This window comes from Ochotona curzoniae, unplaced genomic scaffold, assembly GCF_017591425.1.
Source record: "Ochotona curzoniae isolate NIBS_2020 unplaced genomic scaffold, NIBS_Ocur_1.0 contig_883, whole genome shotgun sequence".
In the NCBI taxonomy this organism is placed as follows: Eukaryota; Metazoa; Chordata; class Mammalia; order Lagomorpha; family Ochotonidae; genus Ochotona; species Ochotona curzoniae.
Window position 1 is genome coordinate 70,196,456 of NW_024466599.1, and position 27,599 is coordinate 70,224,054.

Genomic DNA, 27,599 nt, shown 5'->3' on the forward strand with positions numbered 1-27,599 from the left:
CCACTGCTGTGAAACACTTCCTTCCCCATGAAAAATACCAAACTTCATCACCAGAAGCCATGAGTGCTACAGTGAAAACAGTTGTCAAACAGCAAGGTTACTCCTCAAGGCATGATGAACTGGAAGCCACAGTACTGATAGGAATGTATCTTGATTCTTCAGTTTCCTTAGAAAAATATACATAGAAATTCATGGTTATTTTGTACGTACAACTCGATTTCTCTCATGTACAACATAAATCATTTAATGTAACATTTGTAACCTTAGAAAGGCAGACATATTTAATCCAAGTCCGTTTATAAATCCCAATTTCACATGGATTAAAAACTGCAAGATAAATTAAGTCACAATAATATCCTGTACATGCATTAAGGCTGGTGACTGCTAAAGTCTCTTGGGTATCTACAAACAGGAAATCACACACAGATTACTGGGTCTGAAGGGTATCTACGTCATTTAAAAAAATCTTGCTTTTGTTTTCGTTTTTTCTTTTGGTGATACAGATTTCAACAGCAACTCTGGAAAACCGTGAAAAATGTTATTTAAAAATATATATGTATATGCTACTGCACAGTTTCAAAGATGTGATTCTTAAATAACGTTGACTGCATGGATTCTTATTTTGAAACAATTACTGCACTTCCAAGGTGATGAGAACACGCAGTGACTTATACTCATGGTTAGGCACTAGTTCTATCTGTCAGGCGCACTATAGTTTTGTGTTAGCTGTATTGTACATATATATTTCTAAATGTATGCATTTATACAAACTGTGTATATTATGTATGGGGTGTCAGAAATGTACACATCACTTACATATTAGCACACACATCATTGTTGTACACAGTAGGATGAGTTTTAGTGCATTGCATTACAAGTGTTCAACCTAGTGTCAACGCTTTAGATTACTTTTCCAGCACATTCCTCTCAATATAATTGGTCTAAGCTTCCATTTATGTTGTTTCAAAGTTTCCAGAAATGTGTTCTAACTTTGTTCTTTAGGCACAATTCTGAGCAAGATTTTGATCTGAAAGATAACTCTAACCCTATTGTAAAGGAGGGCATCCTCTCAGGTCACAGCAGGAGAAGGTCAGCTGGAGAGGTGTGGGGTGTCTAAGGAAAGAATAAGTCTTCAGACGGAGAAAAGTGAGAGCAAACACGGGTTGAAAGGCAGGAGATCTTGGAAGGATATACACCAAACCTTCAGGGAGCGCTTGTCTCGGGGAGACGGGACAACCACAGAGTTAAGATATTTAAACTTCTTCGCTTCTGAAGTGTTGGACTTTTTACGATGAGAAAATATGACACTGATCACAGAAAACACCAGGAGGATATTTTGGCTTGGAAAGAAAAACAGAAAGACTGAGCGATGAGTGACTTTCATAAGCAAAAAATCAGAAGATGGTTCCTGTCCAGAATCATCTACACCAAACCCAACAGAAACCACTGGCCCAGCGAGCTCCACGGCGAAAGGAGACTGCCAGGACCTGCACACTCTGGCCAGCCCCCAGCATGGCATACCCCCAACATGGCCAGTTTCAAGAAATCAGACTGGGAACCACCTGGGTCCTCAGAGTGTAGAGACACCATCGACACAGCCATCCAGACGCCACCCACCTGTCTCTGCAGGGCTTTGTGGGTAAGCACACCCAGGACTGCAACTTTGAAGATCTGGGCAGTTCTTTGGGGGATGCATAAGAGGCTGCCTACGTCAGCCCTCCATGTGACAGTTTGAAGGTTTCACAGGAAGTCACCAGAAATGAAGTAGAACAAAGTTTCAATCCTGCTATGAACGAAAACAAAACAAAACAACCCACTCCAACTTCTTCAGTTGATTCAAAATCTCCCACACAAGATGGGGTCCTGAATTCTGACAACCAGCGAAGGGACTGAAGAAGCACCTTAGGCGGAAGCACGCAGAATGGAAACGCTTCACATTTCCCAACGTTTGGAGGCCAAAGACAGATACCAGTTTCATAGCCCTTTACTCGCTCAGTTTTCAATTAACTTCAAATTACCAAAGTGGTTCAATCATTAGTATAGTTTTTAATCAGTGCTTAAAACTAGTGAATGGTGGCGACTGTATTTTCCACCCACAGATCAAGCTGACCCAAATGTTAACACTGCAAGCGAACCTCAATCAGTGAAAACACACGTTACGCACCGAGAGCCTTGGAAAGTGGCTTGCCCCACGCAATGTCTGTCTCAGACCATCCTGGTGCAATTTTGTCAAGTAAGAGGCCTCAAGGACATTATTTCTGGTTTTAAAGTGTGGTAACATACACGCTCTACTGGGAAGTCATTTTAAGTGACTCTTTTACATCAAAATAACATTTAACAAGACTAAATCTAGGGTATGACAAGACATTATAAAAGAAAGAAACTTCAGACAAAAAAATGTAAACAAGATATGAAAAAAGTAAAATGTAAACTTACTTAATAATCATAAACAAGAACAGAAGGAAGGGTGCGGGGGATAAACAGATCGGATGCATATGAGATAAGCAAGACACACTGGTCCCTGCTCCCCCAAACAGAACTGCGCCCACTGCAGGAATAATTTCCCCTGTACTGCCAGCAGCTTGCTCAGCAAAGCCTGAAAAATAGCCCTCAAGCCCAAATGCATGAAAGGCCTACCGAGGCACATCCTGCAGGGGGAGTGAGGGAGGCACGTGGCATTAGGACAGCGGTCAGCACTTGGCCTGATAGGCACCTAGCGAAGGGACACCCTGGGTCATGTCCATATTTGGCCAAGAAAATTGGTAAGAAAGCTGTCGGAGACATGGGAAGACTGCTAATGTGTTGGCTTGCAGACCACACATGGCTTTTCAGCCACTGAGTGAGTCCACTGGCAGGAGGGAGGCGGGGACTATGCCCGGAGGGCTTGCTGTGACAGGTGCAGTAGCCTGCACTTCCTGAGTCCGCACTGCTTTCACGTTTGCTCAACTCCTAATGATGCTGAGTGTTTATCCAATCCTGGGGTCATTTCTCTACTATTCTGGGCTGGGGCAGGGAAGGCTGTGGATTAGACCATTTGATTGTTTGGAGCCAACGATGATGTCGGACTGAGGGGAGCAACGGTTATGAGAAGGGTGGGATGTTTGGGCACATGCAACCCGGTAAATGCCTGGCATCAAAATAACCAACTGTTTTCATTATTCCATTACCCACAAATACAGGCCAATCAAAGAAACTGGGGGAATAGCACATTAACACTGAAAGTAACTGACAGCCTAAGAGCCTGCTCTGTCTGAAGCGGCGCTCAAGCTCTGGGTGTGCTGTATTGCACCTGGTTGCCTAACCACGGGATTTTGGTTGAACTTCTAAGAAGTCATGGTTCAGCACTGGAACAGAAGGTGTGTATTTGTGATTGTGTGCATGTGTGCATGGGCAGACTTCCTTCCATCAGCTACCTCTGATGCTCTCGTCTAGCCTGAGGTTACAACAACTAGACAGAGTGTGGGAGAGCCGTATCTTACACACACACGCACACACACACACATACCTTCTTGCACACCTGCATATACAAACACACATGCCCTGGGGAGGGGAAAAAACTGCTGCTTGATGCTGAGGAAATGTTCATCACCACTTGATCAACTGCTGTGGCTGCGAATTTCAGTAGCACAGTGTCCAGAAACAGTGAGCTGTCCGTGGGGGGCAGCCGAGAGCCCAGTCCGGCTCCTGGGTGGGGGCCCTACGCCAGGTGGGTGCTGTTCCGAAGCCAGTGCAGGCCCTGCTGGGAGTACTGGACCAGGTGCTCCATGCTGCTGTGCAGGGTGACAGGCCCCATGAGCAGATCCAGGTCGTTGAAGAACTCTAGGGGGTAGAGGAAACTGTTAGGAGTGTCATGAATGCACTCAGGGTGAACAACTTGCAACAACTTAGGAACAAAATTCCATAGTTTTGTTTGTTTGTTTGTTTGTTTTTTACAGAGACCAAGGACTCGCCATGTCATCTTCAGCATCCCTTTGGACAGAACCAAACCAAATGGTGGGGTGCTCACCCCGTATCCAAATGAACAAATAAGCTGCTACCTGCATTTCTAAATGAATAGCATCAACTTAGCCAAGTTACCAAGGGGACCCCGACACTCAGACTGCCTTCTTCTAAGTTCAGTAACAGCTTCCACCCTGATGTCAACATGGCCTGGTCACCCCCTGCCCTGTCCTCAGGCACTGCACGCGCTGGGCCCTAAGAACAAATCCAACAGGCGAGGCTCTGGGATCCTGCAGGCTCTGGGATCAGAGCGAGGTCCTGAGACATCCCAACAGAAGGAGCCTCCTGGCTTCCGGACAGTCTCTGCATTTGTTCTCTCACTAACCATTTATTATGTGCCACTGCACTCAGCCCAGTGTAGCAATGGGGCAGGTCAGGGGAGGATTCCAAAATGAACCCCAGATGGGCTCTGCTCTCTGAAAGATCAGCTTAGTGGCTGATAAAGACCTGCAGGTTTGGGCCTGGTATGGTAGCCTAGTGGCTAAAGTCCTCACCTTGTATTTGCCAGGATCCCATATGGGCACTGGTTCTAATCTTGGTGGTCCTGCTTCCCATTCAATCCCCTGCTGTGGCTGGGAAAGCAGTAGAGGATGGCCTAGAGCCTTGGGACCCTGCACCCGCGTGGGAGACCCAGAAGAGGCTCTTGGTTCCTGGCTTTGGATCGGCTCAGCTCTGGCTGTTGCAGCTGCTTGGGGAGTGAATCAGCGGATGGGAGATTTTCCTCTCTGTCTTTCCTCCTCTCTATATATCTGACTTTCCAATAAAAATAAATAAAATCTTTTTAAAAATCTGCATGTTTACATGGCCACTAGTCACAGTGGGGTCACGGGGTAGCACTCTCTGGAAGTCAGTAGTTAGGTTAAGCTCCTCAAAGGCGAGAACACTTCAGAAACTGTACAGCAGGGGCTAAGGTGGTAGCTCAGTCAAGCCATGGCCTTATGATGCCAGCATCCCATTCTGTTGGTTTGGTCCCAGCTGCTCCACTTCTGAACCAACTCCCTGCTAATGTGCTTGGGAAAGCAGCAGATGGCCCTAGTGCTTGGGTCCCTACCAGCCACGGACAAGACCTGGATGGAACTGCTTCCTGGATCTGACCAGGCTCAGCCTCTATGCCACAGCCATTTGGAGAGTGAACCAGCAGATGGAAGCTCTCTCTCATTCTGCCTTTCAAAGGACAAATTTTATCTAAAAAAAAAAAAAAGTTCATGGGAAATTGAATTAAGGAATAAGTATATGTGGCTGTAAAAAATTTTGAAATCTATGCAAAGGGTCTTCACAAACTTCATAGGAATGCATATTATGAGAAACTACATGTGATCTCAAATACACTTTTAATTCTGTTTTCCATGAACTTTCTAAAGTCCCCCCATAAATGCAGAATGCAGTCCTGGAGAAGGGAAGGGCCATGCAGGCCTTTACACTGCACATGGCTGTGGCTGGGCAGACAGGCATGGCAGGGTTCTGGGAGCACGTGGGGAAGCGGGAGGGAGACGGACAGAGAGTAAAGGAGGAGGAAGAGGAGGAGGTAAGGTGGGGGAGCAATGCTGAGCGTGCCCAGGGCACCTGGCACTGAGCTCTCTGTGGCGTGAGCTGCTCAGGCGCCCCAACCTGCACAGGTGTATTTCTGTGTGCCTGTCCCCTCTGTTCCCTTCCCCTGGTCATTTCAGGCGCTCTACACCATGCGCTCCTCTCTCACGGCATCCTCGCTGGACTTCCAGGCTGCTCTGCTCGGCACTGGCTTTTATAACACTGCCGCTGCTGGGATGCACCTGGGCCACTGGATCCTTGTGGGCACCCTGCTCTCGCCCTCAGAAGGTCACCGTCTCAGGGGAACGCAGGTGGCAATGAATGGCTCCCAAAGAGAGCTCAGGAGTACACTGCACCTGCTGCTGAACTGGCGTCATCTTTCAGGAGGGGAGCAGACGGCAGCCATTCAGGCATATCCTTCAATAGCCTGTACTTTCTCCTGAGACAATAATCAGAAACAGCCCTGATTTACTACATAAGATACTGTCACAGGAGAGAAGAGAAACAACCTACCCGCTGACATCCAGGGACACGGTGTGAGTGACAACATTTGAACGTTGCATAATCGTAATCAGAGAACATTAAAGAACCATCATCAAGGATAGGTTTAGTTATTTTTATTTAGTTATTTTTCAGCCACATAGAGGAGAAGGAAGAAGAGAAAGAGACGGAGGCGGGAGGAAAGAGTGAGCGAGTGAGCAGGTTCCTGCCCGCACTCCCTGGTTCCTGCCCCAAACGTCCACAATGGCAGGGACTGCAGCCAGGAGCCAGAAGTGGAACCCAGGTCTGCCATGCAGCTGGGAGGGGCGCCTCACTTGAGCCATCGTGCTGCCCACCCCGGGTCTGCATTAACAGGAAGCTGGAGTGCACGGCTAGAGGCAGGTACGGAAGCCAGGCACTGTGACGTGGGGACACGGGGCTGTCCTGCTATGCTGAACACCTGCTCCGTGAAAGGCGTTTCTGATGCAGCATCACGAGCAGTGTCTGACGAATGTTAAAGGAACAAAAGAGATGCGGGGTGACCTTACCTTTGCAAGCATAATTAATGTGTATCAAGGGAAGAAAAGACTGAAAGAAACTGGCAGAATGTTAACAGAGGGTACTTCTGGTGCTAAGATTACTGGTAACTTTAAAAAGCTAATTTTTTTTCTTTGAGATTTATTCATTTTTGTTTGAAAGTCAGAGTTACAGCGAGAGAAGAGGAGAGACAGGAGACAGATCTTCTACCCTCTGGTTCACTTCCCAAATGGTTGTGACAACCAGAGCTGGGATAGTCAGAAGCAAGGACTTGGGGCATCTTGTGCTACCTTTTTTGCAGGCACATTAGCAGGGAGCTGGGTCAAAAGTGGAACAGCCAGGACATGAACCAGCACCAACATGGGATGTCAACATCAGAGGCAGAGGCTCTAAAAGTTAATTCTATGTGGTTTTCTAAACTCTGCAAATTTAACCATAATGAGCATGAGTTACATTTATAACTAGTAAAAATGTGATTTTAATTTTCTTTTTAAGATTGTTTTTAATAGGAAAGTCAGATATACAGAGAGGAGGAGAGACAGAGAGGAAGATCTTTCATTCACTGTTTCACTCCCCAAGTGACTGCAATGGCCAGTGCTGCGCCGATCCGAAGCCAGAAACCAGGAGCTTCCTCCAGGTCTCCCACGCGGGTGCAGGGTCCCAAGGCTTTGGGCCGTCCTCAACTGCTTTCCCAGGCCATAAGCAGGGAGCTGGATGGGAAGTGGAGCTGCCAGGATTAGAACCGGCGACCGTAAGGGATCCTGGTGCACTGAAGTTGAGGACTTTAGCCACTAGGCCATGGCACAAGAGCTTGCTCACTCGCTCATTCATTTGCTCACACACTCGGTCACTCATTCACTTATTCATTCAACGTCTCAGAGCTCCCGTTGGGTTCCAGGCACCGTGCTAGGTTGTAGCAGTCCAAAGCTGAGCAAGACATCCTTTTTCAAAGGCGCTTACAGCCTAACGGGGGAAAACCCAGGTGTGTCTGGCTGTGCCTACAGCTGCGATGGCTTCCATCCCTCAGTCGTACCAGTACCAAACCTGCCACTGCACACGTGCGAAAGACACGGAGGCCTCCAGGGAGGGCACAGGTCAGGAAGGGTGTCACACAGCAGGTGACATGAACTGCTGCTCTCTCCTGTGGAGAGGAAGGCTGGTACCCCAGTGGGTCAGGCCGTCTCTCCAGCTGTGGAACCCAGCTCTGCACCCTCCCGTCACCCGGAGACGCACACACCTCTGTTCTCCTTGGCCAAGTTGTCGGCCATCTCCCAGTAGTCGTAGCTGTGCAGGATGCTGTTGGTGATGCTGACATGATTGGCTGCCATCTGGTGGATGCGCTGTGGGATGCTGATGATGGTTGACGGGGACAGGGCGCTGGCGCTGGACAGGCTGCCCTGAGACCCCACGGAGCTGGTGGGAGAGGGGTTGGGAGACATGGGGGATGGGGTTCCAGTGCTCCTGGAGGGGGGAGAGGCAGAGAAACCAGAGTGGAGAGGCCCAGAGCAGGTGCGGCAGGGCAGCATGCATGGCCTGCACACCACGCCCGCTCACGAGAAGTGAACTTACTTTCCACTGGACCCCCACGGGGATGGGGCCTGGGCAGCTTTTGATGAATTCTGCAGGGGAAAAAAAAAAAGACAGGGAAGTTGAGTGCACGACTCCCTGCTTCAACAGTTCAACAGTTGTTGGTCACCTGAGAAGGAAGGGTTGAGGACATCATAGGGACAGCTTGGAGGAGGCCCCAGGACACAGCTCCTCTCCCAGAGTGAGGCAGGGCGGCTGCCCGGCCCGCGGCGCCCTGCAGGGCGGCTACAGGAAGTGACCCACTTCTGCACAGGCTGGGGGTTCAGGGGTGTGACAAACACCAAATGAGGGCAGAGTCTCAAGAGTGTGTGGACTCCTGGACCACACGAATTCTTATCCTTTTTCTGAAAAAGACACCATTAGCTATTTAAGCGGAGGCACTATTTTCAGAAGCTACTGATGCATGGTTACTGAAGTCCTGAAAAGAGTTAAGCCCTCAAACTCTATGATGCTCCTTTATGAAGTCAAAGTACCTATTTGAAGCTTCTGTATCAGATGGGATATCTACACATTCAGATCTACCCAAAGGCATTGATTTGCAGTGTGGCACTGCGTGAGGCAGGTGTCACACTGGCCACTCAGAGGAAAGCATTTTGTCTTTTGCAAAGCAAATTTCAGCTCAGACAGCTCTAGAGCAGTTTTGGACAGAAGCATATAGGATGGTCAAGGGGGCAAACGATGTTTGTGATGGTTTCCAGACACAAGAAAATGGGCTCCACTTGGCTCCCGAGGCAACATGCTCCTCTGGCTAAGAGCCTTCTTGAGGCAGTGACTGCTTGCTATGGTTTTGGTGTCGGTGTGACTGAAAGGGTTAAGACACAGCCAGTCAGGACACAGAGGCACAAGACAGGATGCTGGACAGAACTGTAAATCATGTCACCAGGAGCCCAGAATTCAATCCAGCTCTCCTCCATGAATGGCAAGGCCGTGGACCTTAGCCACCACCTGCTGCCTGCCAGCTGTGTGTTGGCAGTAAGCTGGCTTGCAGGGAGAAAAACTGATGCCTGAACCTGGCGCTCTGACACGAGATGCGAGGAGCACAGGCAGTGACCTAACTGCCGTTCCGAACGGCCACTCTGAGAATGTATTTCAGGTGCTCCCATCACCAAGACGTAGAGTGTGTGAGGGGATGGATGTGTTCATCAGCTTGACTTCATCACTCCCCAATGCACATGTTTCATAACATCATTTGCACATCATAAACAGATATACTTCGCCCCAGTCCAATTAAAAGTAACGCTAAGGGCTGAGCGCAGTGGCCTAGGGGCAGCTAAAGTCCTCGCCCTGAAAGCTCCGGGATCCCATATGGGCGCCGGTTCTAATCCCGCAGCCTCACTTCCCTTCCAGCTCCCTGCCTGTGGCCCGGGAAAGCAGTCGAGGACGGCCCAAAGCCTTGGGACCCTGCACCCGCGTGGGAGACCTGGAGGAAGCTCCTGGCTCCTGGTTTTGGTCTGGCACAGCTCTGGCCAATGCAACCACTTGGGGAGTGAAACAGTGAATGGAAGATCTTCCTCTCTGTATATCAGACTTTCTGACAAAAATAAATAAATCTTTAAAAAAAAAAGTAACACTAAACATGAGCCTTTCATGAAGGGAAAAGACAATTTCTGTGGGCTGGGCACTGACGTGGGGGAGTGCTCCCTGTGCACTGGGCACTGACGTGGGGGAGTGCTCCCCGTGCACTGGGCACTGACGTGGGGCAGTGCTCCCCGTGCACTGGGCACTGACGTGGGGGAGTGCTCTCTGTGCTCTGGGCACTGACACTGTTAAGCATCTTTCTGGATTGTCATACATTTCTCAGTGCACTGGGCACTGATGCTCAATTTCAGAAAACTACTGATCTTGACGTCAGAGGACTCAAATCCAAAGGGGTCAACACCAGTCCTTGTTGTTGGGCTGCACGGTGGGCCTGGGCTCAGCACTTGGTGATTCTGCAGGTACAAGCGGGGGGGACGGGGAGGGAGCAGCTATGGAGTGGACAATGGGCCAGCTAGCCCAGGATAGCCTGGTCACCAGAGAGAACAGGAAACGGGCTGGAAATGAAGGGTCAGGAGACGTGGCGTGCCACAGGCAGCTGGGCTGCACGATGCACATTTCTCCTTTCTCTAGGTGAAGGTGAGGCCCCGACATCTCAAATGATTCACCCCAGGTTTGATTTCCAGCTGCCTCGGAGAAGGGTCTTAGCTCTTTGGAAAATATCTCCCAGTAGAAAGAATGCCAGTTCCTGAGAAGCATGCCTTGGCATGGCGGTCAATTGTAAACTTGTACTTACATGTTGCTCTTGTCCCAGTGACTCTGCCTTCCAGCAAGCTATTTCTAACAATCTGAAGAATACTAAAGTCTACTGGCTAATACCAAATCCGCTACTGGCGAGGAGGAGGCAGCAGCTCTAATGCGCTGCTTCCAGGGGAAGGTGGGGAGGGAACCGAGCAATGTATGTCTGCAAGAAAGACAAACGCCACGACTACCCAAACCTTCCTTCTCTTAGGCCACGAAAATCATTGCACAAGGAGGTAGCCAGGCGAATCAGACAGCCCCTTACAGCCCATTCTCTGAGCCCCAAAGCTCCTGGGTGAGACAAAGGGCTGGCTGGGGGAGCAGAGGGAGACAGGGACCGGTTCCAGAGCAGGGACATCTAGCAGGCTTCTCCGGGATGCCCTCGACAGACAACTGAACACAAGCCAGTTCATACAGTACCTTGAAGTAGTCGATGAGCGCTTTCGAATACTTGACAGCATGGTCCCTTTTGAGGCGAAACATCCGCCAGTACAGGAGAGCCAGACAGCGGTAGCTGCAGCAGAAAATGGGGAACGGGCCGTTAAGGAAGAGAAGAAACGTGTCCTTCCTGCACAAGGCTTCAAACAGACAAGCGAGATGCCAGCTCCAACTTCTTGCTTACACTGTGTTTACAGACCTAGAACCCACCTCTAAGTATGTATATGTCTGTGAGAACCTGGCCCCCCTGTCGTCCAAGAACCACAAGTCCAGGCAGGTACTTCAGGAATAGACGGACAGCTTGGTCATTTGGTGTCAGTTTTAAGTCTTTGTTGGGTGGCTGCATCGGGCTGCTTTCCTCTCTCACCACTAGAGGGCAGTCTCTCCCCATCAGTGGCACAAGGAAATTCCAGCAGATTCCCCCGACTGATGGCTGACCTGCTGGCCTGCTGGAAGGGACAGCTCATCCAGTTGTTTTTGTTCCCTTTTTGCTTTTTCACACTTTACTGCAGTGGAAAAGTACTTTCAACAGTGTGTTTAAAATAGAATAAAAAGACTAGTTTCTGGGGCAAAAACCTTTCAAACTAGCATGTGATTTATTTAGAATAGGCAACAAAGACCCCCCCCCATATCGAATTCAAATCAAGTCACAGACATGAACTGCTTATAAATGATGAGAACACTGTCCTAAGAACCATTCTCATCGTACTACTTTCTACAATATTCTGCGTGGTTCTTCCGTACCTGCTAGGATTGTACCTAACTCAACAGCAGTCATCGACGCCATTAATCTCAATGTGGAACTTTAAGGCAGGTGCACAGCATTCCCTGGGACCTAGTTTCTCTTGATAGTTATTATTCTCACTGAGATCTGGCACTGACGTGCTGAGGCATCCAGGCAAAGGGTCACCCACACCACATGTCAGACGCCGCGTCGATGAGAAGGAAGCAAAGACGCGTGTGTGAGTGTGTGTGTGTGTGTGTGTGCTGGGCTTTCCGAGACCTGACATGATTCTCTAACTTGCAGATCAGAGCCCAGAGCAGAACACGAACCTCTCTCTCGGCCACCATCTTTTGTTTTTAAACAGAAGGAAGTCACAGAGAGACCTCCTATAACGTGGGAAGGAGAGGGATGAGGTCCCAGGGAGATGCCACAGGGCAAACCTATGATTCTAATTACAAAGCCACTGCCATGGTCATCACAGAGAATAGACACACATTTGGAACAATGTGGTTTTTATTACCAAAGGACGATGATCTATTCCTCTGCCAGACATGCTGAGAACTTCCACGCGTCACCGTGGTTCGGTCACACTCCTCCCCCGTGAAAAGCAAACCCGAGCCACTCTGATTGCATTTGCAAGGTTCAACACCAAAGCCCATTCAGATGACTAACACACAGAAAACAAGCACCCTGCTGTAACAGACCTGTCCATTTTCAACCTCTGAATTCAGACCACAACACGGCACAGTGCCAAGGGATGCTGTTGAACCTCCCTGATCGTCAGTCCTGCACAGGGCTTTCTTCAGGCCCATCAGCCCCCCATTTCCTGGCGATAACAAGGAGGCTGGGACGCTACTTTAAGCTGAGATGATGCACTCACCATAATGCAGCCAGCTGCTTGTCCTCTGGAGTGGCGTTGGGGCCTGAGTGGGTTTTTAGTCTCATAGCATACCTAAAGAAAGAAAGAAAAAGAAAAGAGAAAAAAAAATCTTTGTTACTAAACAGAACATTCTCTGGGTGGGTGTCGTGGTACAGTGCATTAAACTGCTGCCTGGGATGTGGCACCTGAGTTCCAGTCCTGCCTCCACTTTGATCCAGCTTCCTGCCAATGCTCCTAGGAATGCAATGGATGATGGCCCAAGAATGTGGGTTCCTGTCCACTATGTGGGAGACCTTGATTGAATACCAGTATCCTGGCTTCTGCCAGAGTCAGCCCTGGCTGTTGTGGACACTTGGGGAGTGAGCTATCTTTCTCCTTCTAGCATGCTTCCTTTCAAATAAAGAAAAATACATGAATATTTTAAATCTAAACAAAACCTTTCCTAGGATGGTTATTCTCCCTGCTTGATACTTAAGATTCTCACAGTCCTTTTTGTCACTTCTTTCTGAAAAGTGAGCTGAGACGGTTTCATTTTCCCTAAGCATTAAGTTATTGCAATGACTATAACCAAACAGCTTTTACGATATCCACCTGTTTCCTGCTTGTTAACAGTACAAGTTCAGATGTTGTGAATGGCTGGGAGTGACACCGGCTCAAGAACCATTCACATATATGCTAATGGGTCTGTTTTTCCAAATGTTGATTTACAGCTGAGTGGCTAACGGATGAAGGTTAAGTTCAATTCTGCTGGGGCTTTCACCCCTGGGACCCATGAACAGTTTAGACGGATCTCTTCTGCTGTTGCTGCACAATGCTTGTTCGGACAGTGGGCTGTGTGTCCTGGGTGTATTTTCACTCTGCATCTGCTGCACGCATGTGTGCTGTGATACACCAGTGGCTTTTATGGATGGCACTGAACTTTCGTTTATTTCCCTGGATCAGGGGGCTGACCACTGCTCTCTCCAATGAAGTACCAAGTTCCATGCAGACTGTTTGAGAGAGCTGAGGGAGTGTGTGTGTTGGTCAGAGAGACCCAGGTTCAAGCCAAGGGTATTTGTTAGTGATGAAAGGTTAGATAACTGTACTTAAATATTTAAACATCCATTTCTTTATAAAACGATACAGCTGATCATGTGGCACTGCTGTGAGGATGAACCTAGACAGGAAGGCACCTGGCATAGTGGGCCAGTTTACTGTAAACCGCTCAAGAAATCATACGGTCATCTTGATGAAAGGCACATCTGTGCTATTTTGGGATGCATCTTTTGGCATCATTTTCACAGTGATTACTCTGGGTATTGTACAATGACCTGGGATAATTAATTAATAATTTACCCCTTTGTGCATTTGCCTTTTTCATTTTCTCTTTCTCTATTTGAAAGACAGAGTGAAGGAGAACAAGGTAGTTTATGTCTTCAGTGGTCTAGGTACGGGCCAGGTCAAGGCCAGGAAGTTCATCATGGCCTCTCACATGGGGGGCTGGGGCCAAGCCCTTGGGTCATCTTCCACTGCCTTCTCAGGCCATCAGTAGGAAGCTGAACTGTGAGTGGACTCCGATGGGAACTGAACTGGCAGTGGCACACAGTGCTGGCCTGGCCAGCAGCTAAGCACACAGCTCCATAACCCCCAGCCCCACATCCTCCCCAGTTTTGAATTAACATGGTGTTTGGCATCAGACGTGTCGTATTTTTTTCTTTCCAACGAACACACACAATGTACAGAACCTGAGGCAGGAGCTGCTATGGACATCTGCATTTCCACAAGACCTGCTTCTTCATTTTCACTCATTTGAGGAACTCAGCCGATCTTTTTAAGGGTGGAGCTGTAAAAATGTTTTCTTTCATTTGAGATAAGTTTCTTTACTCTGAGAATTCCTAAAGGGTGTTTTCATTGGATCTAGAATCTAAGGCTTGACACGTTTTAATTCCAGCAATTGACCAAAAATCTTGCCATCCCCTTTGTCTTCCATCACTGCCGAGAAGTCATCTGTCATTTGAATTTCTGCTTCCCCTAGAGGTAATACGGTAGAATCTCTGGCTGCTTTCAGGGTGTGTGTGTGTGTGTGTACTTCTCAGAAATGTAACTATATCTTTGCATGAACTTCTCTTGGCTTATCCAGTCTGGGTTTTTCTCAGCTTCTCGAATATGTACATTGTCTTTTTACAAATCTGGTAAGTTTCACAGTCACTACTTCAAATACTTTCTGAACCCCAGCCTCTGAGATTTCATTCATGGTGTTGGATCTTTTTTTGGTGTGCTTGCTATGGTAGGAATCTGTCACCAGAATCCATTGTTGGAAATGTAATCTCAGTGTTGCAACAATATACAGAGGTAATGAATGCTGAGGGCGGTGTCCTTTTTCATGGGTAAAAGCTATTTGTGTGGGCGGGGTCAGTCATTGAAGGGTGAACTACTGATAAACAATCCTGACTTCTGTCTCAGGGAGGCCTGCTTGTCCTTCCCCTCTGTATAACACGGCACCTAGGAGCCCAGATGCCCTGAGTCATCGTACGTCCCAGCCACTGGAACATGAGATGAATACACCCCATAACGTGAGCTGAGAGCTGAATACAATTTTCTTCTGCTAAAGGCCAGGTCTTCTGTTACAGCAGAAGCAAACTAAGAAAGAACACTGTACTGAGAAGTAGAGCTGAGGGTCAAACATGTGGCTTTAGAACTGAGCAATGAAGACAGGCTGGGACAGATGAGAGGAGCAGGCCAGGAAAAGGCTGTCCTGTGCACAGGACGATTCTGGAGATGGGGAGATACAGACAAAGTCAGAGACTTCTTAGAGATCTCCAAAGAGGTAGTGATGAGAGAGCTGGGACAAGCATGGACAGCAGAGGGCTGGGAAAAGTATTGGAAACTGGAGCCAAGGCCATCTTTGTTATCCAGGAGTGTGTCCAGGTTCTAGTTCTTTATGGCAAGCTAAACCCAAGAGTGATGGCAGGGGATGACCGGTAGAAGAATAATTTATGAAGCAGAGTGCTGAGGCTCCCACGTGGCTCTTTTAAACTGCCTTCAGTGAGATTTCAGGCGAAAGATAGATCTTCAAGATGAAAATTTGTAATGAAAAGGGAAGCAGAACAGCAAGGCTTGGCGGGGAGGGGCGGGGAGGAGGGGAATCTGCTGCTCAACCATGTCAGGAGAACAAATGTTCCAGAGAGCAAGTCAAAGGCATAGTGCTGTGAGCACGCGGTAGAGGGATTCGCACAGAGCAAAGGGAGCCAGGGACTGTCCTTCATGGGGAAGGGAAAGGTTCCCAAAGGTATTTTGGGGATCTCAGGAGCTGCTGCGTCCATTACAGGCCCAGGGCACCCTCCTTGGGCTTGCTGCATCATGGGGCAGCACTCCTTGGCTGCCCAAGCTGTGGCTCCAGGGGGCCCAGGGACAGGGCTCCACCCACTCACTGTTCTGCAAGGCACAAGCTGTGGACCTTGGCAGACACCTACACACAGCAATGAAAGCAGGAGTTGTGGGGCGCGGCTTCCTTCACTGAGATTTCCGAGGATGCTGGACTTCCGGGTGGGCCCCAGCACGGCCACCAGGAGATCCTTTCTACAGCGATGTTCAATGGCAATGGGAGGTCAGTGGCAGAGGGGCCACAGAGTCCCCACTCGGGGTAGTGCTTTCTGGAGCTGTGAAAATGTGACTGCCCTCCACACTCCAGACTGGAGAGCTATGGCATGCCATGCTGGCCTGGGAGAACTGCAGGCACACGTTGGAATTCAGGAGAGTTGCTGGGTGAACTGTGACTTTGCTAATCACAGGTGAAAGGCTGCCTGGGGCTTTGGGGTGTCCAGGTTGCAGACATCATGCAAAAAGGGATTATCTTCCAAACTGAATACTTACTCGGTTGGGCTTTAGAACAGTCTCTCTTTTCTTTGTGTCCCCTTTGAGCTCGTCTTTTGGATGCATGTTCCACAGCCGTATTTTGGAAGTGCATATCTTACTTGGTTTTCACAGCAGCTTGAGGGCCAACGGCTTCCAATGAATCACGCCTTGGAGTCTCACCCAAATCGGACTTAGATGAGACTTTGGGCTTTTGAATTGATACCCGATTAGTTAAGACTTTTGCAGCTGCTGGGATGGAAGGAAGATACTGTGCACTGTGAGGATACCAATTTGGGGGCCCAGTGGTGGAACAACTATAGTTTCAATGTGCCCTCTCAAATTTAACCATTGAAAACCTCCTCCACAATGTAATAATAATTCAGAGACAGCAACAGAGATAAGTCAGGAGCACCACGTCCTCAGGAATGGACCCATGCCCGTCCATGGGAGGGAGTCACTGAGGGAGTGAGCTCCTGATGAGAAGAGCGAGCTCTGCCTCGGACACTGGCACTGCTTGTCATGCAGCATGGAGGCCATAGCTGGTGTCATCTCCTTCAGCTTCGTGAAGTCGAATAAATTCCTATTGTTTGTAAATTGCCCAGTCTGTTGTATTCTGCTATAGGAGCAGAAAATGGACTAATTCAGTGCTTTGGGCTCTATTCATTTTCTTTTTATTCAGTCTATTTCCTCGGTTGCTCAGATTGGAAGAAAAAATTGATTTTCTATCTTCAAGTTCATTGATTCCATCCTCTGTCATCTCCATTCTTTTATTGAGTCCCATCCAGGCAACTTTTTTTTTTTTTCCTGTTATGACACTTTTTGGTCCTATAACTTCCATTTGGTCTTTTTAAAATAACTTCCGCTTTTTGAACCAAATTTTCTATTTTTTTGTCTGCTGTAATAGAATTACAGTTGCTTACAGAAGCATTTCCATGATGGCTGCTAACACTGTTAGGTAATTCTAACATGTGAGTCACTTCAATACGGGTACGCAGTTCCTGGTTCCCAGCCTAATGAGTGAATTTCTATCGCAGCCTGGGCATTTTTGCTATGAGGTTAGTAGACTCTGGGTCCAGCTTCAATCCTGTTAGCAGGTGGCCCTTCTATCTAGGTTTAGCAGGCAGATTGTAGCCTACTCTGGCAGGCCATAGTTCCCATTATAATTCACTTCCCAGAGCCTTCCTGGTACTATGTTGGCTTGCCTGATTGAGCTGGGGCCAGTGGTGCTCCCTATAGTTCTTCATGGTGCTGTCTGAAGCAAGCTGGGTTAGGAGGAAATGTTTGCCAGGCTGGCTTGGTGCTGACAGGACTGCATTCACCAGTGTCTCTTGATCCCTTGATCTGTGGGGTAGAAACTTCAGATCACTCTCGCCAGCCAGTGAGGCGCTGGGCCTCCCAGCATCTCCCGTGGGATAGAGGAGTGCCAGGCAGGATGAGCACGATGCAGATTTAAGTGGCAAATTAGTGAGCACTCATTGCTGATTCGGAGAAGCAAAACTTTTGTCAGGGAATTCCGGGTGATCTGAAGGTTTTTGTTCTTTCAGAGCTACCTAGGGGCTGGGCTGTGCTTTCTGCTAAGCAAGGTGCTGGTAGCAGCGGGCACAACAGGGGTGGCATGCAGCACCCCAGGTGCACTGATTGGCACTTGGCTTCTGTTTGAATTTGCTTTGTGTTTTTCCAATGGAATCACCTTCAAGCAGGAGGGTATTAGGTATTATCTAGAGCAGCTCAACCAGTTCAAAACCTAAACCACCTTGCAAAATTTCTGCATGGGCTTCATGCTCCTTGCAACCGCCTGCCCGGCAAGGATCAGCACTTACCTGATGAGCTCCACCGTTTCTGAGTACATGGTGTAGGGGGATTTGGACTCCATGGGGCCTTGCTCCATCGCATTTCCACACTCGATAAACGACAAGGCTGCTTCAGCATAGTTCAGGGCTTTCCCAAACTTTTCCACCTGGTTAACAGAGAGAGGGCAGAGTCTTCCTTTACCATCAGTTGAACACAACATTGTCACAGAGCTTAACTGCTTTCTTTCAGAAACCTGACTGGTGAGTTCTAAGATCTAGTGAGCCGCACCCAGGGCAGGGGCGTGAGGACACAGCAGGCAGTGTTCCTGCGCTCAGGCTTCGGGTTTTAGTCACATGAGGTCAACTTCAGTCTGACGGTACTAAACGGACAATCTCCTAAACACACACTTTGGAACTTTTAACCAATTTCGTTTACTGTCCATTGTTACAAATGCGGCCTTTTATTACTTATTGTTGTTCATGTCTTATTTTGCCTAATTTACAAGCCAAATTTTGTCACAGGTCAAACATACCTAATAAAGTTCTGTACAATCTGTTCTTTCAGCCCTCTATGGGGTGTCTTGGCACACATGTCCCCTGGAGAAGGAGGGCCACTGTACTTACTTACTTCTCTACTTGTTTTCTCAACTGGTTGCTTCAGGTGGGCCAATGCTTACATATGGGACAATACCCAATCTAGGTTACAAGTGTCAATCGGCATGGTACCGTGTGTCATGACTTCTCTAGGTTCTGTTTTCCTCCTTCTAATGCTCTGGTCATGTCACTCCTTGTCCCTCCGTGCTATGCTAAAAACGTGTTGTTGCTTTCACTTAGGAATTTTCAGACATGCATGCGTGTGTATGTGTGCATGTGTATGTGTGTGTGTGTCTGTGTGTGTGTATGTAACCCAACTTGGATGGTCCAATGCCTTGGCTAGGATCTTTTATCTTACTTGTGAACATTCGTATATCAAGCCTTCCCCTTTCCCTGTGTTTTTCCCTTAAGAGTTTGGCTCCTCACTTGACAGTGGGGGTGAGCAGGGGCAGGAGGAACAGGGAAAAGTTAAAGCACTTGCCAACGCAGGATACACAGTTGAACATAAATCATAAAAATAATTTTCTGGATCTCGTGTAGTTGGCTAAATTTCAGTTGGTCTTTCCTCACAATAGAAAGAACAGCTGTGAACCAGCTTTCTATTCTTAAGTTCCATAAAGGCAAACTGAACATCTCAAATTCTTGGTTGCTACTCTCTGTGGTTAATTACTCTTAACTCTGGACTGCAAAAATCAGGGCAATTTCCAAATGATTCATTCATCAATCAAAAAAAAAGTCAGTAATATATAACTCTAATTATTACTCTTGGCTGTGTCACTAAAAAATAAAATAAAATAAAATAAAACTTCCTTAGTAATATCTTAGAAGACAGAAACAGCAAAATGCTTCTTCATTAGCAAATCAAATTTTTAAAACAGCTTCTATATGTCAAATAGGCTATGAAGTAATCCATTTTGGCCAACACTTTCAGAAAAAGGAGATCATTTCATTTAATAAGTGTATCTTAAAGCCTCTATATCGAAGGCACACACACTTGACACACAAAAAGCTTCTTCCAGGAACACATAATGGATTCTGGAGACAGAAAATGTGCAGCTGCATGGTGGCCTGGGAGGATTCCAAAGCAGATGATGTGGTGGAAAGCGGGCAAGTGACAGCACCTACAGAGGGGCTAGGAAGGCTGTAGGGAGGAGACCTGGAAACAACTGTGGGGAGGCCCGGCCTGGCTGGCTGGCTGTGGGAGAGAGCTGGGTGTGTGGCAGTGACTGGGGATGAGGGCTGAGAGCATGTGGATGCCCATGAGAGCTCGAGGTTCAGCAGATGCAAAGCTTGCTGGCATGGGCCAGATGTGCTAATAGGCTGGTAGAGGACCAGCCTGACTGGAGCAGGTGCCTCCCTGAGAAATGGGTAATCAGGAAAGGAAGGTGCTATCACATGGAGGATGCTGTGAATCCTGGGCTGATGGACTGGAGCAGAGTTGCTCAGGATGCTCCAAAATCCAGCACCGCTCCTGCAGCAGTGGCTGTGCATCGGCTCTTTCAAGCCAGCAGACTGTGGGACTGTGTGGACCATAGTCCCATCCATTCCACTTCTCTGTTTTCTGACACTCACTCAGCAACCTCACGTGACTTAGTGGTACCACTGAATCCTGGCAGTGTGACATCAGCAAAGTGGTACTGCTATGGCTTAACCCCTTTTAACACTGGAATAACAGTAACAACAGTCTCAAGGTCATTTCTGATGCCTTATTCAACTCCAGCAGCTTGGACTTGTTTATAGTCACTGGGGGATGGGGGGATGGGGAAGACAGCAGAGATAATAGGAAGGAGGGAGTCACCTGGAGTGAGGCATTAAGATGGAAAAACCTTAGCACGTCTGTTCTTGCTTGAAAGCTTCCACTTTTCTAAAGCAAGAGATTATCCAACGTAGCAGAGTTACTCATTGGCAATATCAAAAGCTGGTGATTTGAGGGCATTCTGCTCAGACCACTGCTTCTGTGTTGTACAATTCAAAGCGAGCATTCCTTTTCACAGACACACATGAAGAACATGAGTCTCAAGAAGGGGTTCAGCCTGGGACCAAGCCAAGGGCTGTGGGTCAGGTTAACAAGAGACAAATACAAATTTAGATTTTTTAAAACATCTATTTATGTATCAGGGCTGGGGCCATAGTGCAGCACATTAAGCCTCAGTCTGCAATGCTGGCATCCCATATGGGGCACCAGTTAGCGTGCCAGCTACTCCACTTCTGGTCTAGCTCCCTTCCTATGGCCTGGAAGAAGCAGGGGAGACATGGATGAAGATCTTGGCTCCGGCCTGGCCCAGCACTGGCTTTTGTGGCCATCTAGTGAGCGACCCAGTGGATGAAGGCAACTCTTGCTATGTGATTTTTTAAAATAAATAAAAACATATTTTTAAAAAATCTATTTAGGAGAGGGGGAGAGAAGAAGCAAGGAATGGAGGGAAGGAGAGAGAGGGGGAGGGGACTCCCCTAGCTGCTGTTGCACAATTTGAACATCTGCAGGGAATGGGATAGGGTGGACAAGGCAGAAACTCAATGCAGGTCTCCCACACGGACGGCATCAACCAAGGCACTGAAGCATCGCAACTCCTCCCAGAGTCTACACTGGCTGAAAGCTGAGTCAGGAGACAGAGCCAGTGAGCCCAGATACTCCATTATAGCATGCAGGCATCTTAAACAGCATCTCCGCCCACCCAACCTCCCCCCAAACCCGATTTATTTGAAAGGCAGTGTGTGAGAGTGATATCTTTCATCTGGTAGTTCACTCTCTCAAATGGTGGCAACAGCCAGGGCTGTGTCAGACTGAAGGCTGGAGTCCAGAGCTTCTTCCAGGTCTCCCGTGTGAGTGCAAGAGGCCAGGGACTTGTACCATTTTCATGCACTTTTCCAAGCGCATTAGCCTGGAGCTGGACTGGAAGTAGAGCAGCCAGGACAGACCTTAATTTGGTGCCTATACGGGATGTTGGTGGTTTAGCACACCATACCACAATGCCAGCCCCTTAACCAGCATCTTAACTACCAGGTTACATACCCATTCCTAGACTTCTTTTTAAAGAGAAAAAAAACTATCTCCTGCTGACTCTACTGGCTCTAGTTACTATTTAAGCTGGAATAAATGGAAATGCTCATTTATCCAGGCTTTCTCCTACTCAGGCACTGTTGGTTGAAGTCATAATTTACCGGGCGATGAGCAGTTGATTGTATAAACATTCCTCCATTTAACAGACCCAGCCATCCTTGTAATAGATTTTATAATTACCCAGCTATATTGCCCCAGTGATGGAGCTGCAGCACAAACATCATTTGGAAGAAAGTATCTGGAAGGAAAAGGCTCTTACCATTGCGTCTGCTTTATGTTTCATCCGTTTAGCTTCTTGCATAAAATAATCCGCACTGCGAGGCCTACAGAGAGAGAACGTATTAAATGCCGTTATTGCTTAAATACAAGATATTCCCATTTAAATACAAGATATTTTAAAAACATTTTTCCTTTCAAAACTTAAAGCACAACTTAAAGACTCTGCTCAATATGGAGCCAAATTTTTTTTGCATTTCCAAAAATTACTGCTTACATGTAAAATATGATGGTTATTTTTCTCTTAAGTTACCAATTCAAAACACATTCAGTATATGCTACATGCTTTTACAGTGCCTTTAACATGGCCCTCCTGTGTCTCATTTGTGAATCAGATTTTTAAAAAATAATATGGTTAAAGGGGTCTGGCGTGGTAGCCCAGCAGCTAAAGTCCTCACCTTGAACGCACCAGGATCCCATATGGGCACCAGTTCTAAGCCCAGCAGCCCTACTTCCCATCCAGCACCCTGCCTGTGGCCTGGGAAAGCAGTTGAAGATGGCCCAAAGCCTCGGGATCCTGTACCCGTGTGGGAGACCCAGAAGAGGCTCCTGGCTTCTGGCTTTCGACTGGCTCAGCTCCAGCTGTTGTGGTCGCTTGGGGAGTGAATCAATGGAAAGAAGATTTTTCTGTCTCTCCTGCTCTCTGTATATGTAACTTTCCAATGAAAATAAACAAAATCTTAAAAAAAATAATATGGTTAAGGAAATAAGTAAAAAGTGAGACATCTTTTTTTTCACATAATATTTACACAAAATAATTGCCTTTCATGGAAGGCTCATAACTGTATCTCATACTGACTGAATGGCTCTAGGCGGGAAGTGTTCATGTACCCTTGTGAAAATGTGTCACTGGTGTGCACACATCGCATCTAGAGTATTTTTAAGTGGGTATTTTTTTAATTAGTCTGAAGCTTCACAGTGAACGATGAGAAGGGGTAATGCTGTATGATTACACTGCGGTTGTAACGAAGTTAATTGCAAAATGATGTCTACCTCGTGACAATGCAAACACAGCTTGTATTCTCCAGAGTTCTGATTAGCCGCCTGGTAAACATTAACAGCAGACGTGTGCATCAGCTTATCATTAAAGCAACAACCCTGGCCAGTGCTCTTCTGGGAGACACAGGTAATTCACCCAGCAACGGATCTGAGTATGTGTGTAATGACCCCAACTTATGCTAAGCTGCTCATCAGACAGCACTTTCAGATGCTTCTTTTTTAAACTACATCCTTTAGGTGCCATCAGCATAAACTATTTTTGCATTATGGGTCTTTGCATAATCAATAAACTTGACCTACGCATGAATATCCAACAGAAGCCAAGACTCCCTGTGTGGTCACTGTTAACGTCATTTGCTCAAACTACCGTGGCATGCTTATTCTGAACTGTCTGATTTCAGATTCAAATGGGTCTTTCATCTTTCTGTAGTATTAGGCAGTCAGAGCATCCCTTTCTGCACACAGATAAAAATGCTCAGAAAACAAGATATAGTATAACAATGACACTGTGTTTCAATAGAACAAATAAGTGAACCAGAATCAAAGCCAACAACTCATTTCAAGTTAAAAAAAAAACCCTCATTAAAGGGGCTGGCATTGTAGCACAGGCTAAATCACCAGCAATGACATGGCATCCCATATGAGCAACAGCTTGAGTCCTGGCTGCTCCACTTCTGGTCCAGTTTCCTGCTAACGCACATGGGAAGGCAATGGCAGATGGCCCAAGCACTAATGCCCTTGTACCCAGGTGGGAGACCAGGGCAAAGGTCCAGGCTCCTGTTTTTGGACTTGCCCAGATCTGACCATTGAGGCCATTTGGGAGTGAATGAATAGATGGGAGATATCTCTGTCTCTGCCTCCTTCAGTAGCATTGCTTTCAAATAAATAAATCTTTAAAAAAAAAAACCACCAAAAGCAAGAAGATCTAGTTTTCTGTCTCTTCTTTGTAAAACATTATCAACATGTAATATGCTGGGACTATTTTTTTAAAGATTAATTTCATTTTTACTTGACAGGCAAATTTATAGAGAGACGGAGAAGACAGAGTTAGTTAGTTCTCCCTCCAAATGACTGCAATGGCTCGAGCTGATCCAATCTGAAGCCAGGAGCTTCTTCCGGGTCTCCCACGTGGCTGACATCCTCTGCTGCTTTCCTGGGCCATCAGGAGGGAGTATGATCAGAAGTGGAGAAGCCAGAACCTGAACTGGTGTCCAGATTGTATGCTGGTGCCACAGGTGGAGGCTTAGCCTATTATGCCACGGTGCTAGCCCCAACTCCTGCTTTTGGTAACAAATTTAGTAGCAATCTTGACTGGAAAAGGCAGAGTTCTCATAAACCTATTTCCATTAACCTCCTGGCTCCAGACGATCATTTGCTACCATCAAAGAGCCCACATGCTTGTATCATAATCACCCCAAGTCCACAGTTCACATAGGCTTTCACTCTCAGTCTTGTACATCCTTTGGGTCTGGACCCATGCATGGTAACGTGTGCTTGCTATTATACTCTCAAAGGGAATGCCTGTACTGCCCTCAAGTCTACTGAATTAATTTGAGAGCCAGGCAGACAGAGATTATTTTCCATTTGCTGATTCCTTCCTCAAATACCCACAGCAGCTGGTGCTGGGCCAGGCTGAAGTCAGGAACTCAATCCAGGTCTCTTGGGTGGGTGGCAGGAACCCAATGCCTTAAGCCAGCACTGTTGCCACCCACCCCCTGCCCCGGGTCTGTACTAGCTAGAATGTCAGGAGCTGGGACTGAGACCCAGGCACTCCCACATGGGATGCAGTTGCGCCAAGCGGCAATTCCACTGCTACACCAAGTACCCGCCCGAGTGTTAACTTTCTGGTTATGCCTTTGTTTTGCAGCCTAGTGTGGAAGAATAGGTCACACCTATTGAGGAGAGGAGCTGGTGCCCATTCACCCACTTCTTCCAGATGCCAGATGCTGTGAATGCTTCCTTGCAAACATTCTTCTCTCCCCCACGGCCACACCTGTCACCCAAGCCCAGGCCATCTTCATTGCTCTGCCTTGGCCTCTGCTCCAACTTCCTCCAATCAGTCCTCACAGTATCTGTCGCTTTTGCTACAACACCATCCTTCTCACAGATGTAAAATCCATCTTGGGCCAGCGCCATGGCTTAGCAGCCTAATCCTTTATCCCATGGTACCAGCATCCCATATAGGCACTGATTCATGTCTTGGCTGTTCCACTTCCCATTCAGCTCCCTGCTTAGGTCCTGGGAATACAGCAAAGGATGGCACAAGTCCTTGGGATCCCTCACCACATGGGAAACCCAGAAGAAACTCCTGGATCCTGGCTTTGGATCAGCTCAGTTCATTCTGGTCATTTGGAGAGTGAAACAGTGAATGGAAGGTCCTTCTTTATCTGTCTGTAACTCTTCCAAGTTAAATGCTGTGTGAATGCACCACAGTTGTAATGAAGTTAATTGCAAAATGATGTCTAGGGCCTAAGTGGTCAATTCTTTCATTGAAATCTGCCAGGCCTTACTGACCAAGGCGTTTGACCAAAGGCAGAGTGACCTCTTCCCTGCCTTTCCTGCAGGATGGTGCACTAGGGGCTCACTGGGTATGCCCAGTGTTAAGTGCCATGAGCTACCCTACCCCCAAATTCCACACCTGGCTCTTCCCTTCCAGATTTCACATGGCATTTCCTGGTTACATGACACGTCTGAGCATTTAGTCACCATCTGAGTAGAATCAGGTTATGGTCCTTTTGTGTATGTGCAGTTCAGCTAATGGCACATTTTCAGTGGGGATTATGTGGCAGACAGACCTCTTAGATCTTCCCTACACTGTAGCTTAAGATACACGGCAGAAGGCAAGCAAGTCCCCCTTGAATGGCACTGAATGTGTTCTGAGCTTAGGCAAGAGTGGTGCCTTCTAACTGGGGCAGCATCACAGCCAACAAGCAGGCGCACGTCTCCATGGCAACTTGAAATTCTCCACATCATTATCTGCTCCACACTCCACTACAGAAGTTGGGTCATATATTTTTTCTCCCTTGCCCTGTTCTGTAGACCTTGTCACTAACAGACTGTCATTTCAAATGCATTTCGTTTTCACAAAAGGTTCGTCTTGGTAATAAGCCCAGGCATTTGAGTTTTCACTAGCCTTTTAAGTCACCCTTATGGATGATGGGGGCTCCAAACTCCCAATATGGGTTCTTTAATCAGTGTTGTTTTCATCTGCAGCATATGTATGCTTTTAAAAAGCTTGACATGGAGGTTGAGTCACAAGCTTGCACTACGGTGCACCTGGATAAGTAATGCATCTGATTTTCTGACTTGATCACAGCGGCTATGATTGTAACCCGAGACACTGAGAGGAAAGAGGCCATCTGGAGATCATTTACGGACATCTTGTTAGCCTTCTCGTCTTTGCATAGAACGGGGTGCTCACTCTACTGAGTCACTGATGAGTGCCTGGTGACAGGCTCATTTTCTGCTTTCAGGTGATATCTAATACCTCGCTCCCACATGAGGCCATTTTAAAGCCATGGGGCATCACTTGGCTGGTCCAGCCTTGCATGGATGCAAGCTACCGTGAAGACACCACTTCTCCACAGCAACACATGAGTCAGAAGAAAGAGGAAACTTGTCCTCACCTCTGTGGCATCAGCAAAGCTCAACATATGGACATGTCTGCCAACCCAGCTATGTATATATATCTATATCTCTCTCTCTATATATATATGTGTGTGTGTGTGTACATATACACATACATACCTATACACAGCCTGTTTAGTGAACACACACATATACCATATATATATATATTTAATTTAGAAAATCTAGAGCTATTGTTTAGCTTTTCTGTAGTAAAATCCCTCACATTGTTTCACACAGTGATGGCACTTTAAGGACGAGCTCTGAATGGAACTCACAGGAGTTTAAAAGCATGTCATAAAGAGATCTCACTGTGTGTCTTGGGGTTCTGAGGTCAGGGGGCTGGAGTGTTCTTCAGGGCAGGACTCTGCCCTGTGTTGCCTTTGTTCTAAGATTCTGCAACAAAAACCATCAGAATAGTGGATCCAAGGGGAAGTTCCTTTTCCTCTCCTTACCTACCACCTTTGGTTCTGAACAATAGGGTGTGGGTTCCCCAACATCTCCTCTGAGAGTATAAAAGCAGCCCTGCTTTTTTTTTTCCTCTGTCACAGTCTAGTGACTTCTGTGGGGAAGCTGCCGAGCTTCTCTCTGCCACCTTCCCTCTGGGAGGGCCTCAGCGGAGCCAGCCTGTGCAGTGAACACTGGCAGGAGGAAAGATGCCCGTGCATCTGCACAGACAGGTTCTCAGCACCACGGATACTGATTTCCTCGGGGGACAAATAGTGGCATTGTGAGTGAACGTATGGTCCTAACATGAGAGGGGTCTACTGGCTGTCTTGTGGGTTTCACTGTGTTCCAAACTTGGAGGTACAGAGTCTTCAAGTTCATGGAAAATGGGTATTATGAAGAAACCATATCTGAATTTCAAAATCCTTAAAAAGTATCTATTTGAAAGACAGACACACAGGAATAAAAATGATAGAAAGGGGGAAGAGAAGGAGAGAGAGAGAGAGAGAGAAAGCTGTTTCA

General features: G+C 47.3%; 1 protein-coding gene across 1 annotated transcript in view; it reads right to left on the reverse strand.

Annotated features, from left to right (window-relative positions):
• Nucleotides 1-228: 228 nt before the first annotated feature.
• AFF3 (AF4/FMR2 family member 3) overlaps nt 229-27,599 on the reverse strand; it is a 511,596-nt gene continuing 484,225 nt past the window's right edge. The window contains exons 18-24 of the mRNA XM_040993806.1: nt 21,988-22,051; nt 18,104-18,240; nt 12,450-12,521; nt 10,828-10,921; nt 8,113-8,162; nt 7,781-8,004; nt 229-3,819 (exon numbers count right to left, since the gene is read on the reverse strand). Coding sequence (XP_040849740.1) covers nt 3,698-3,819; nt 7,781-8,004; nt 8,113-8,162; nt 10,828-10,921; nt 12,450-12,521; nt 18,104-18,240; nt 21,988-22,051 — 763 coding nt within the window. The 3' untranslated portion in view covers nt 229-3,697. The remainder of the gene's footprint in view (nt 3,820-7,780; nt 8,005-8,112; nt 8,163-10,827; nt 10,922-12,449; nt 12,522-18,103; nt 18,241-21,987; nt 22,052-27,599) is intronic.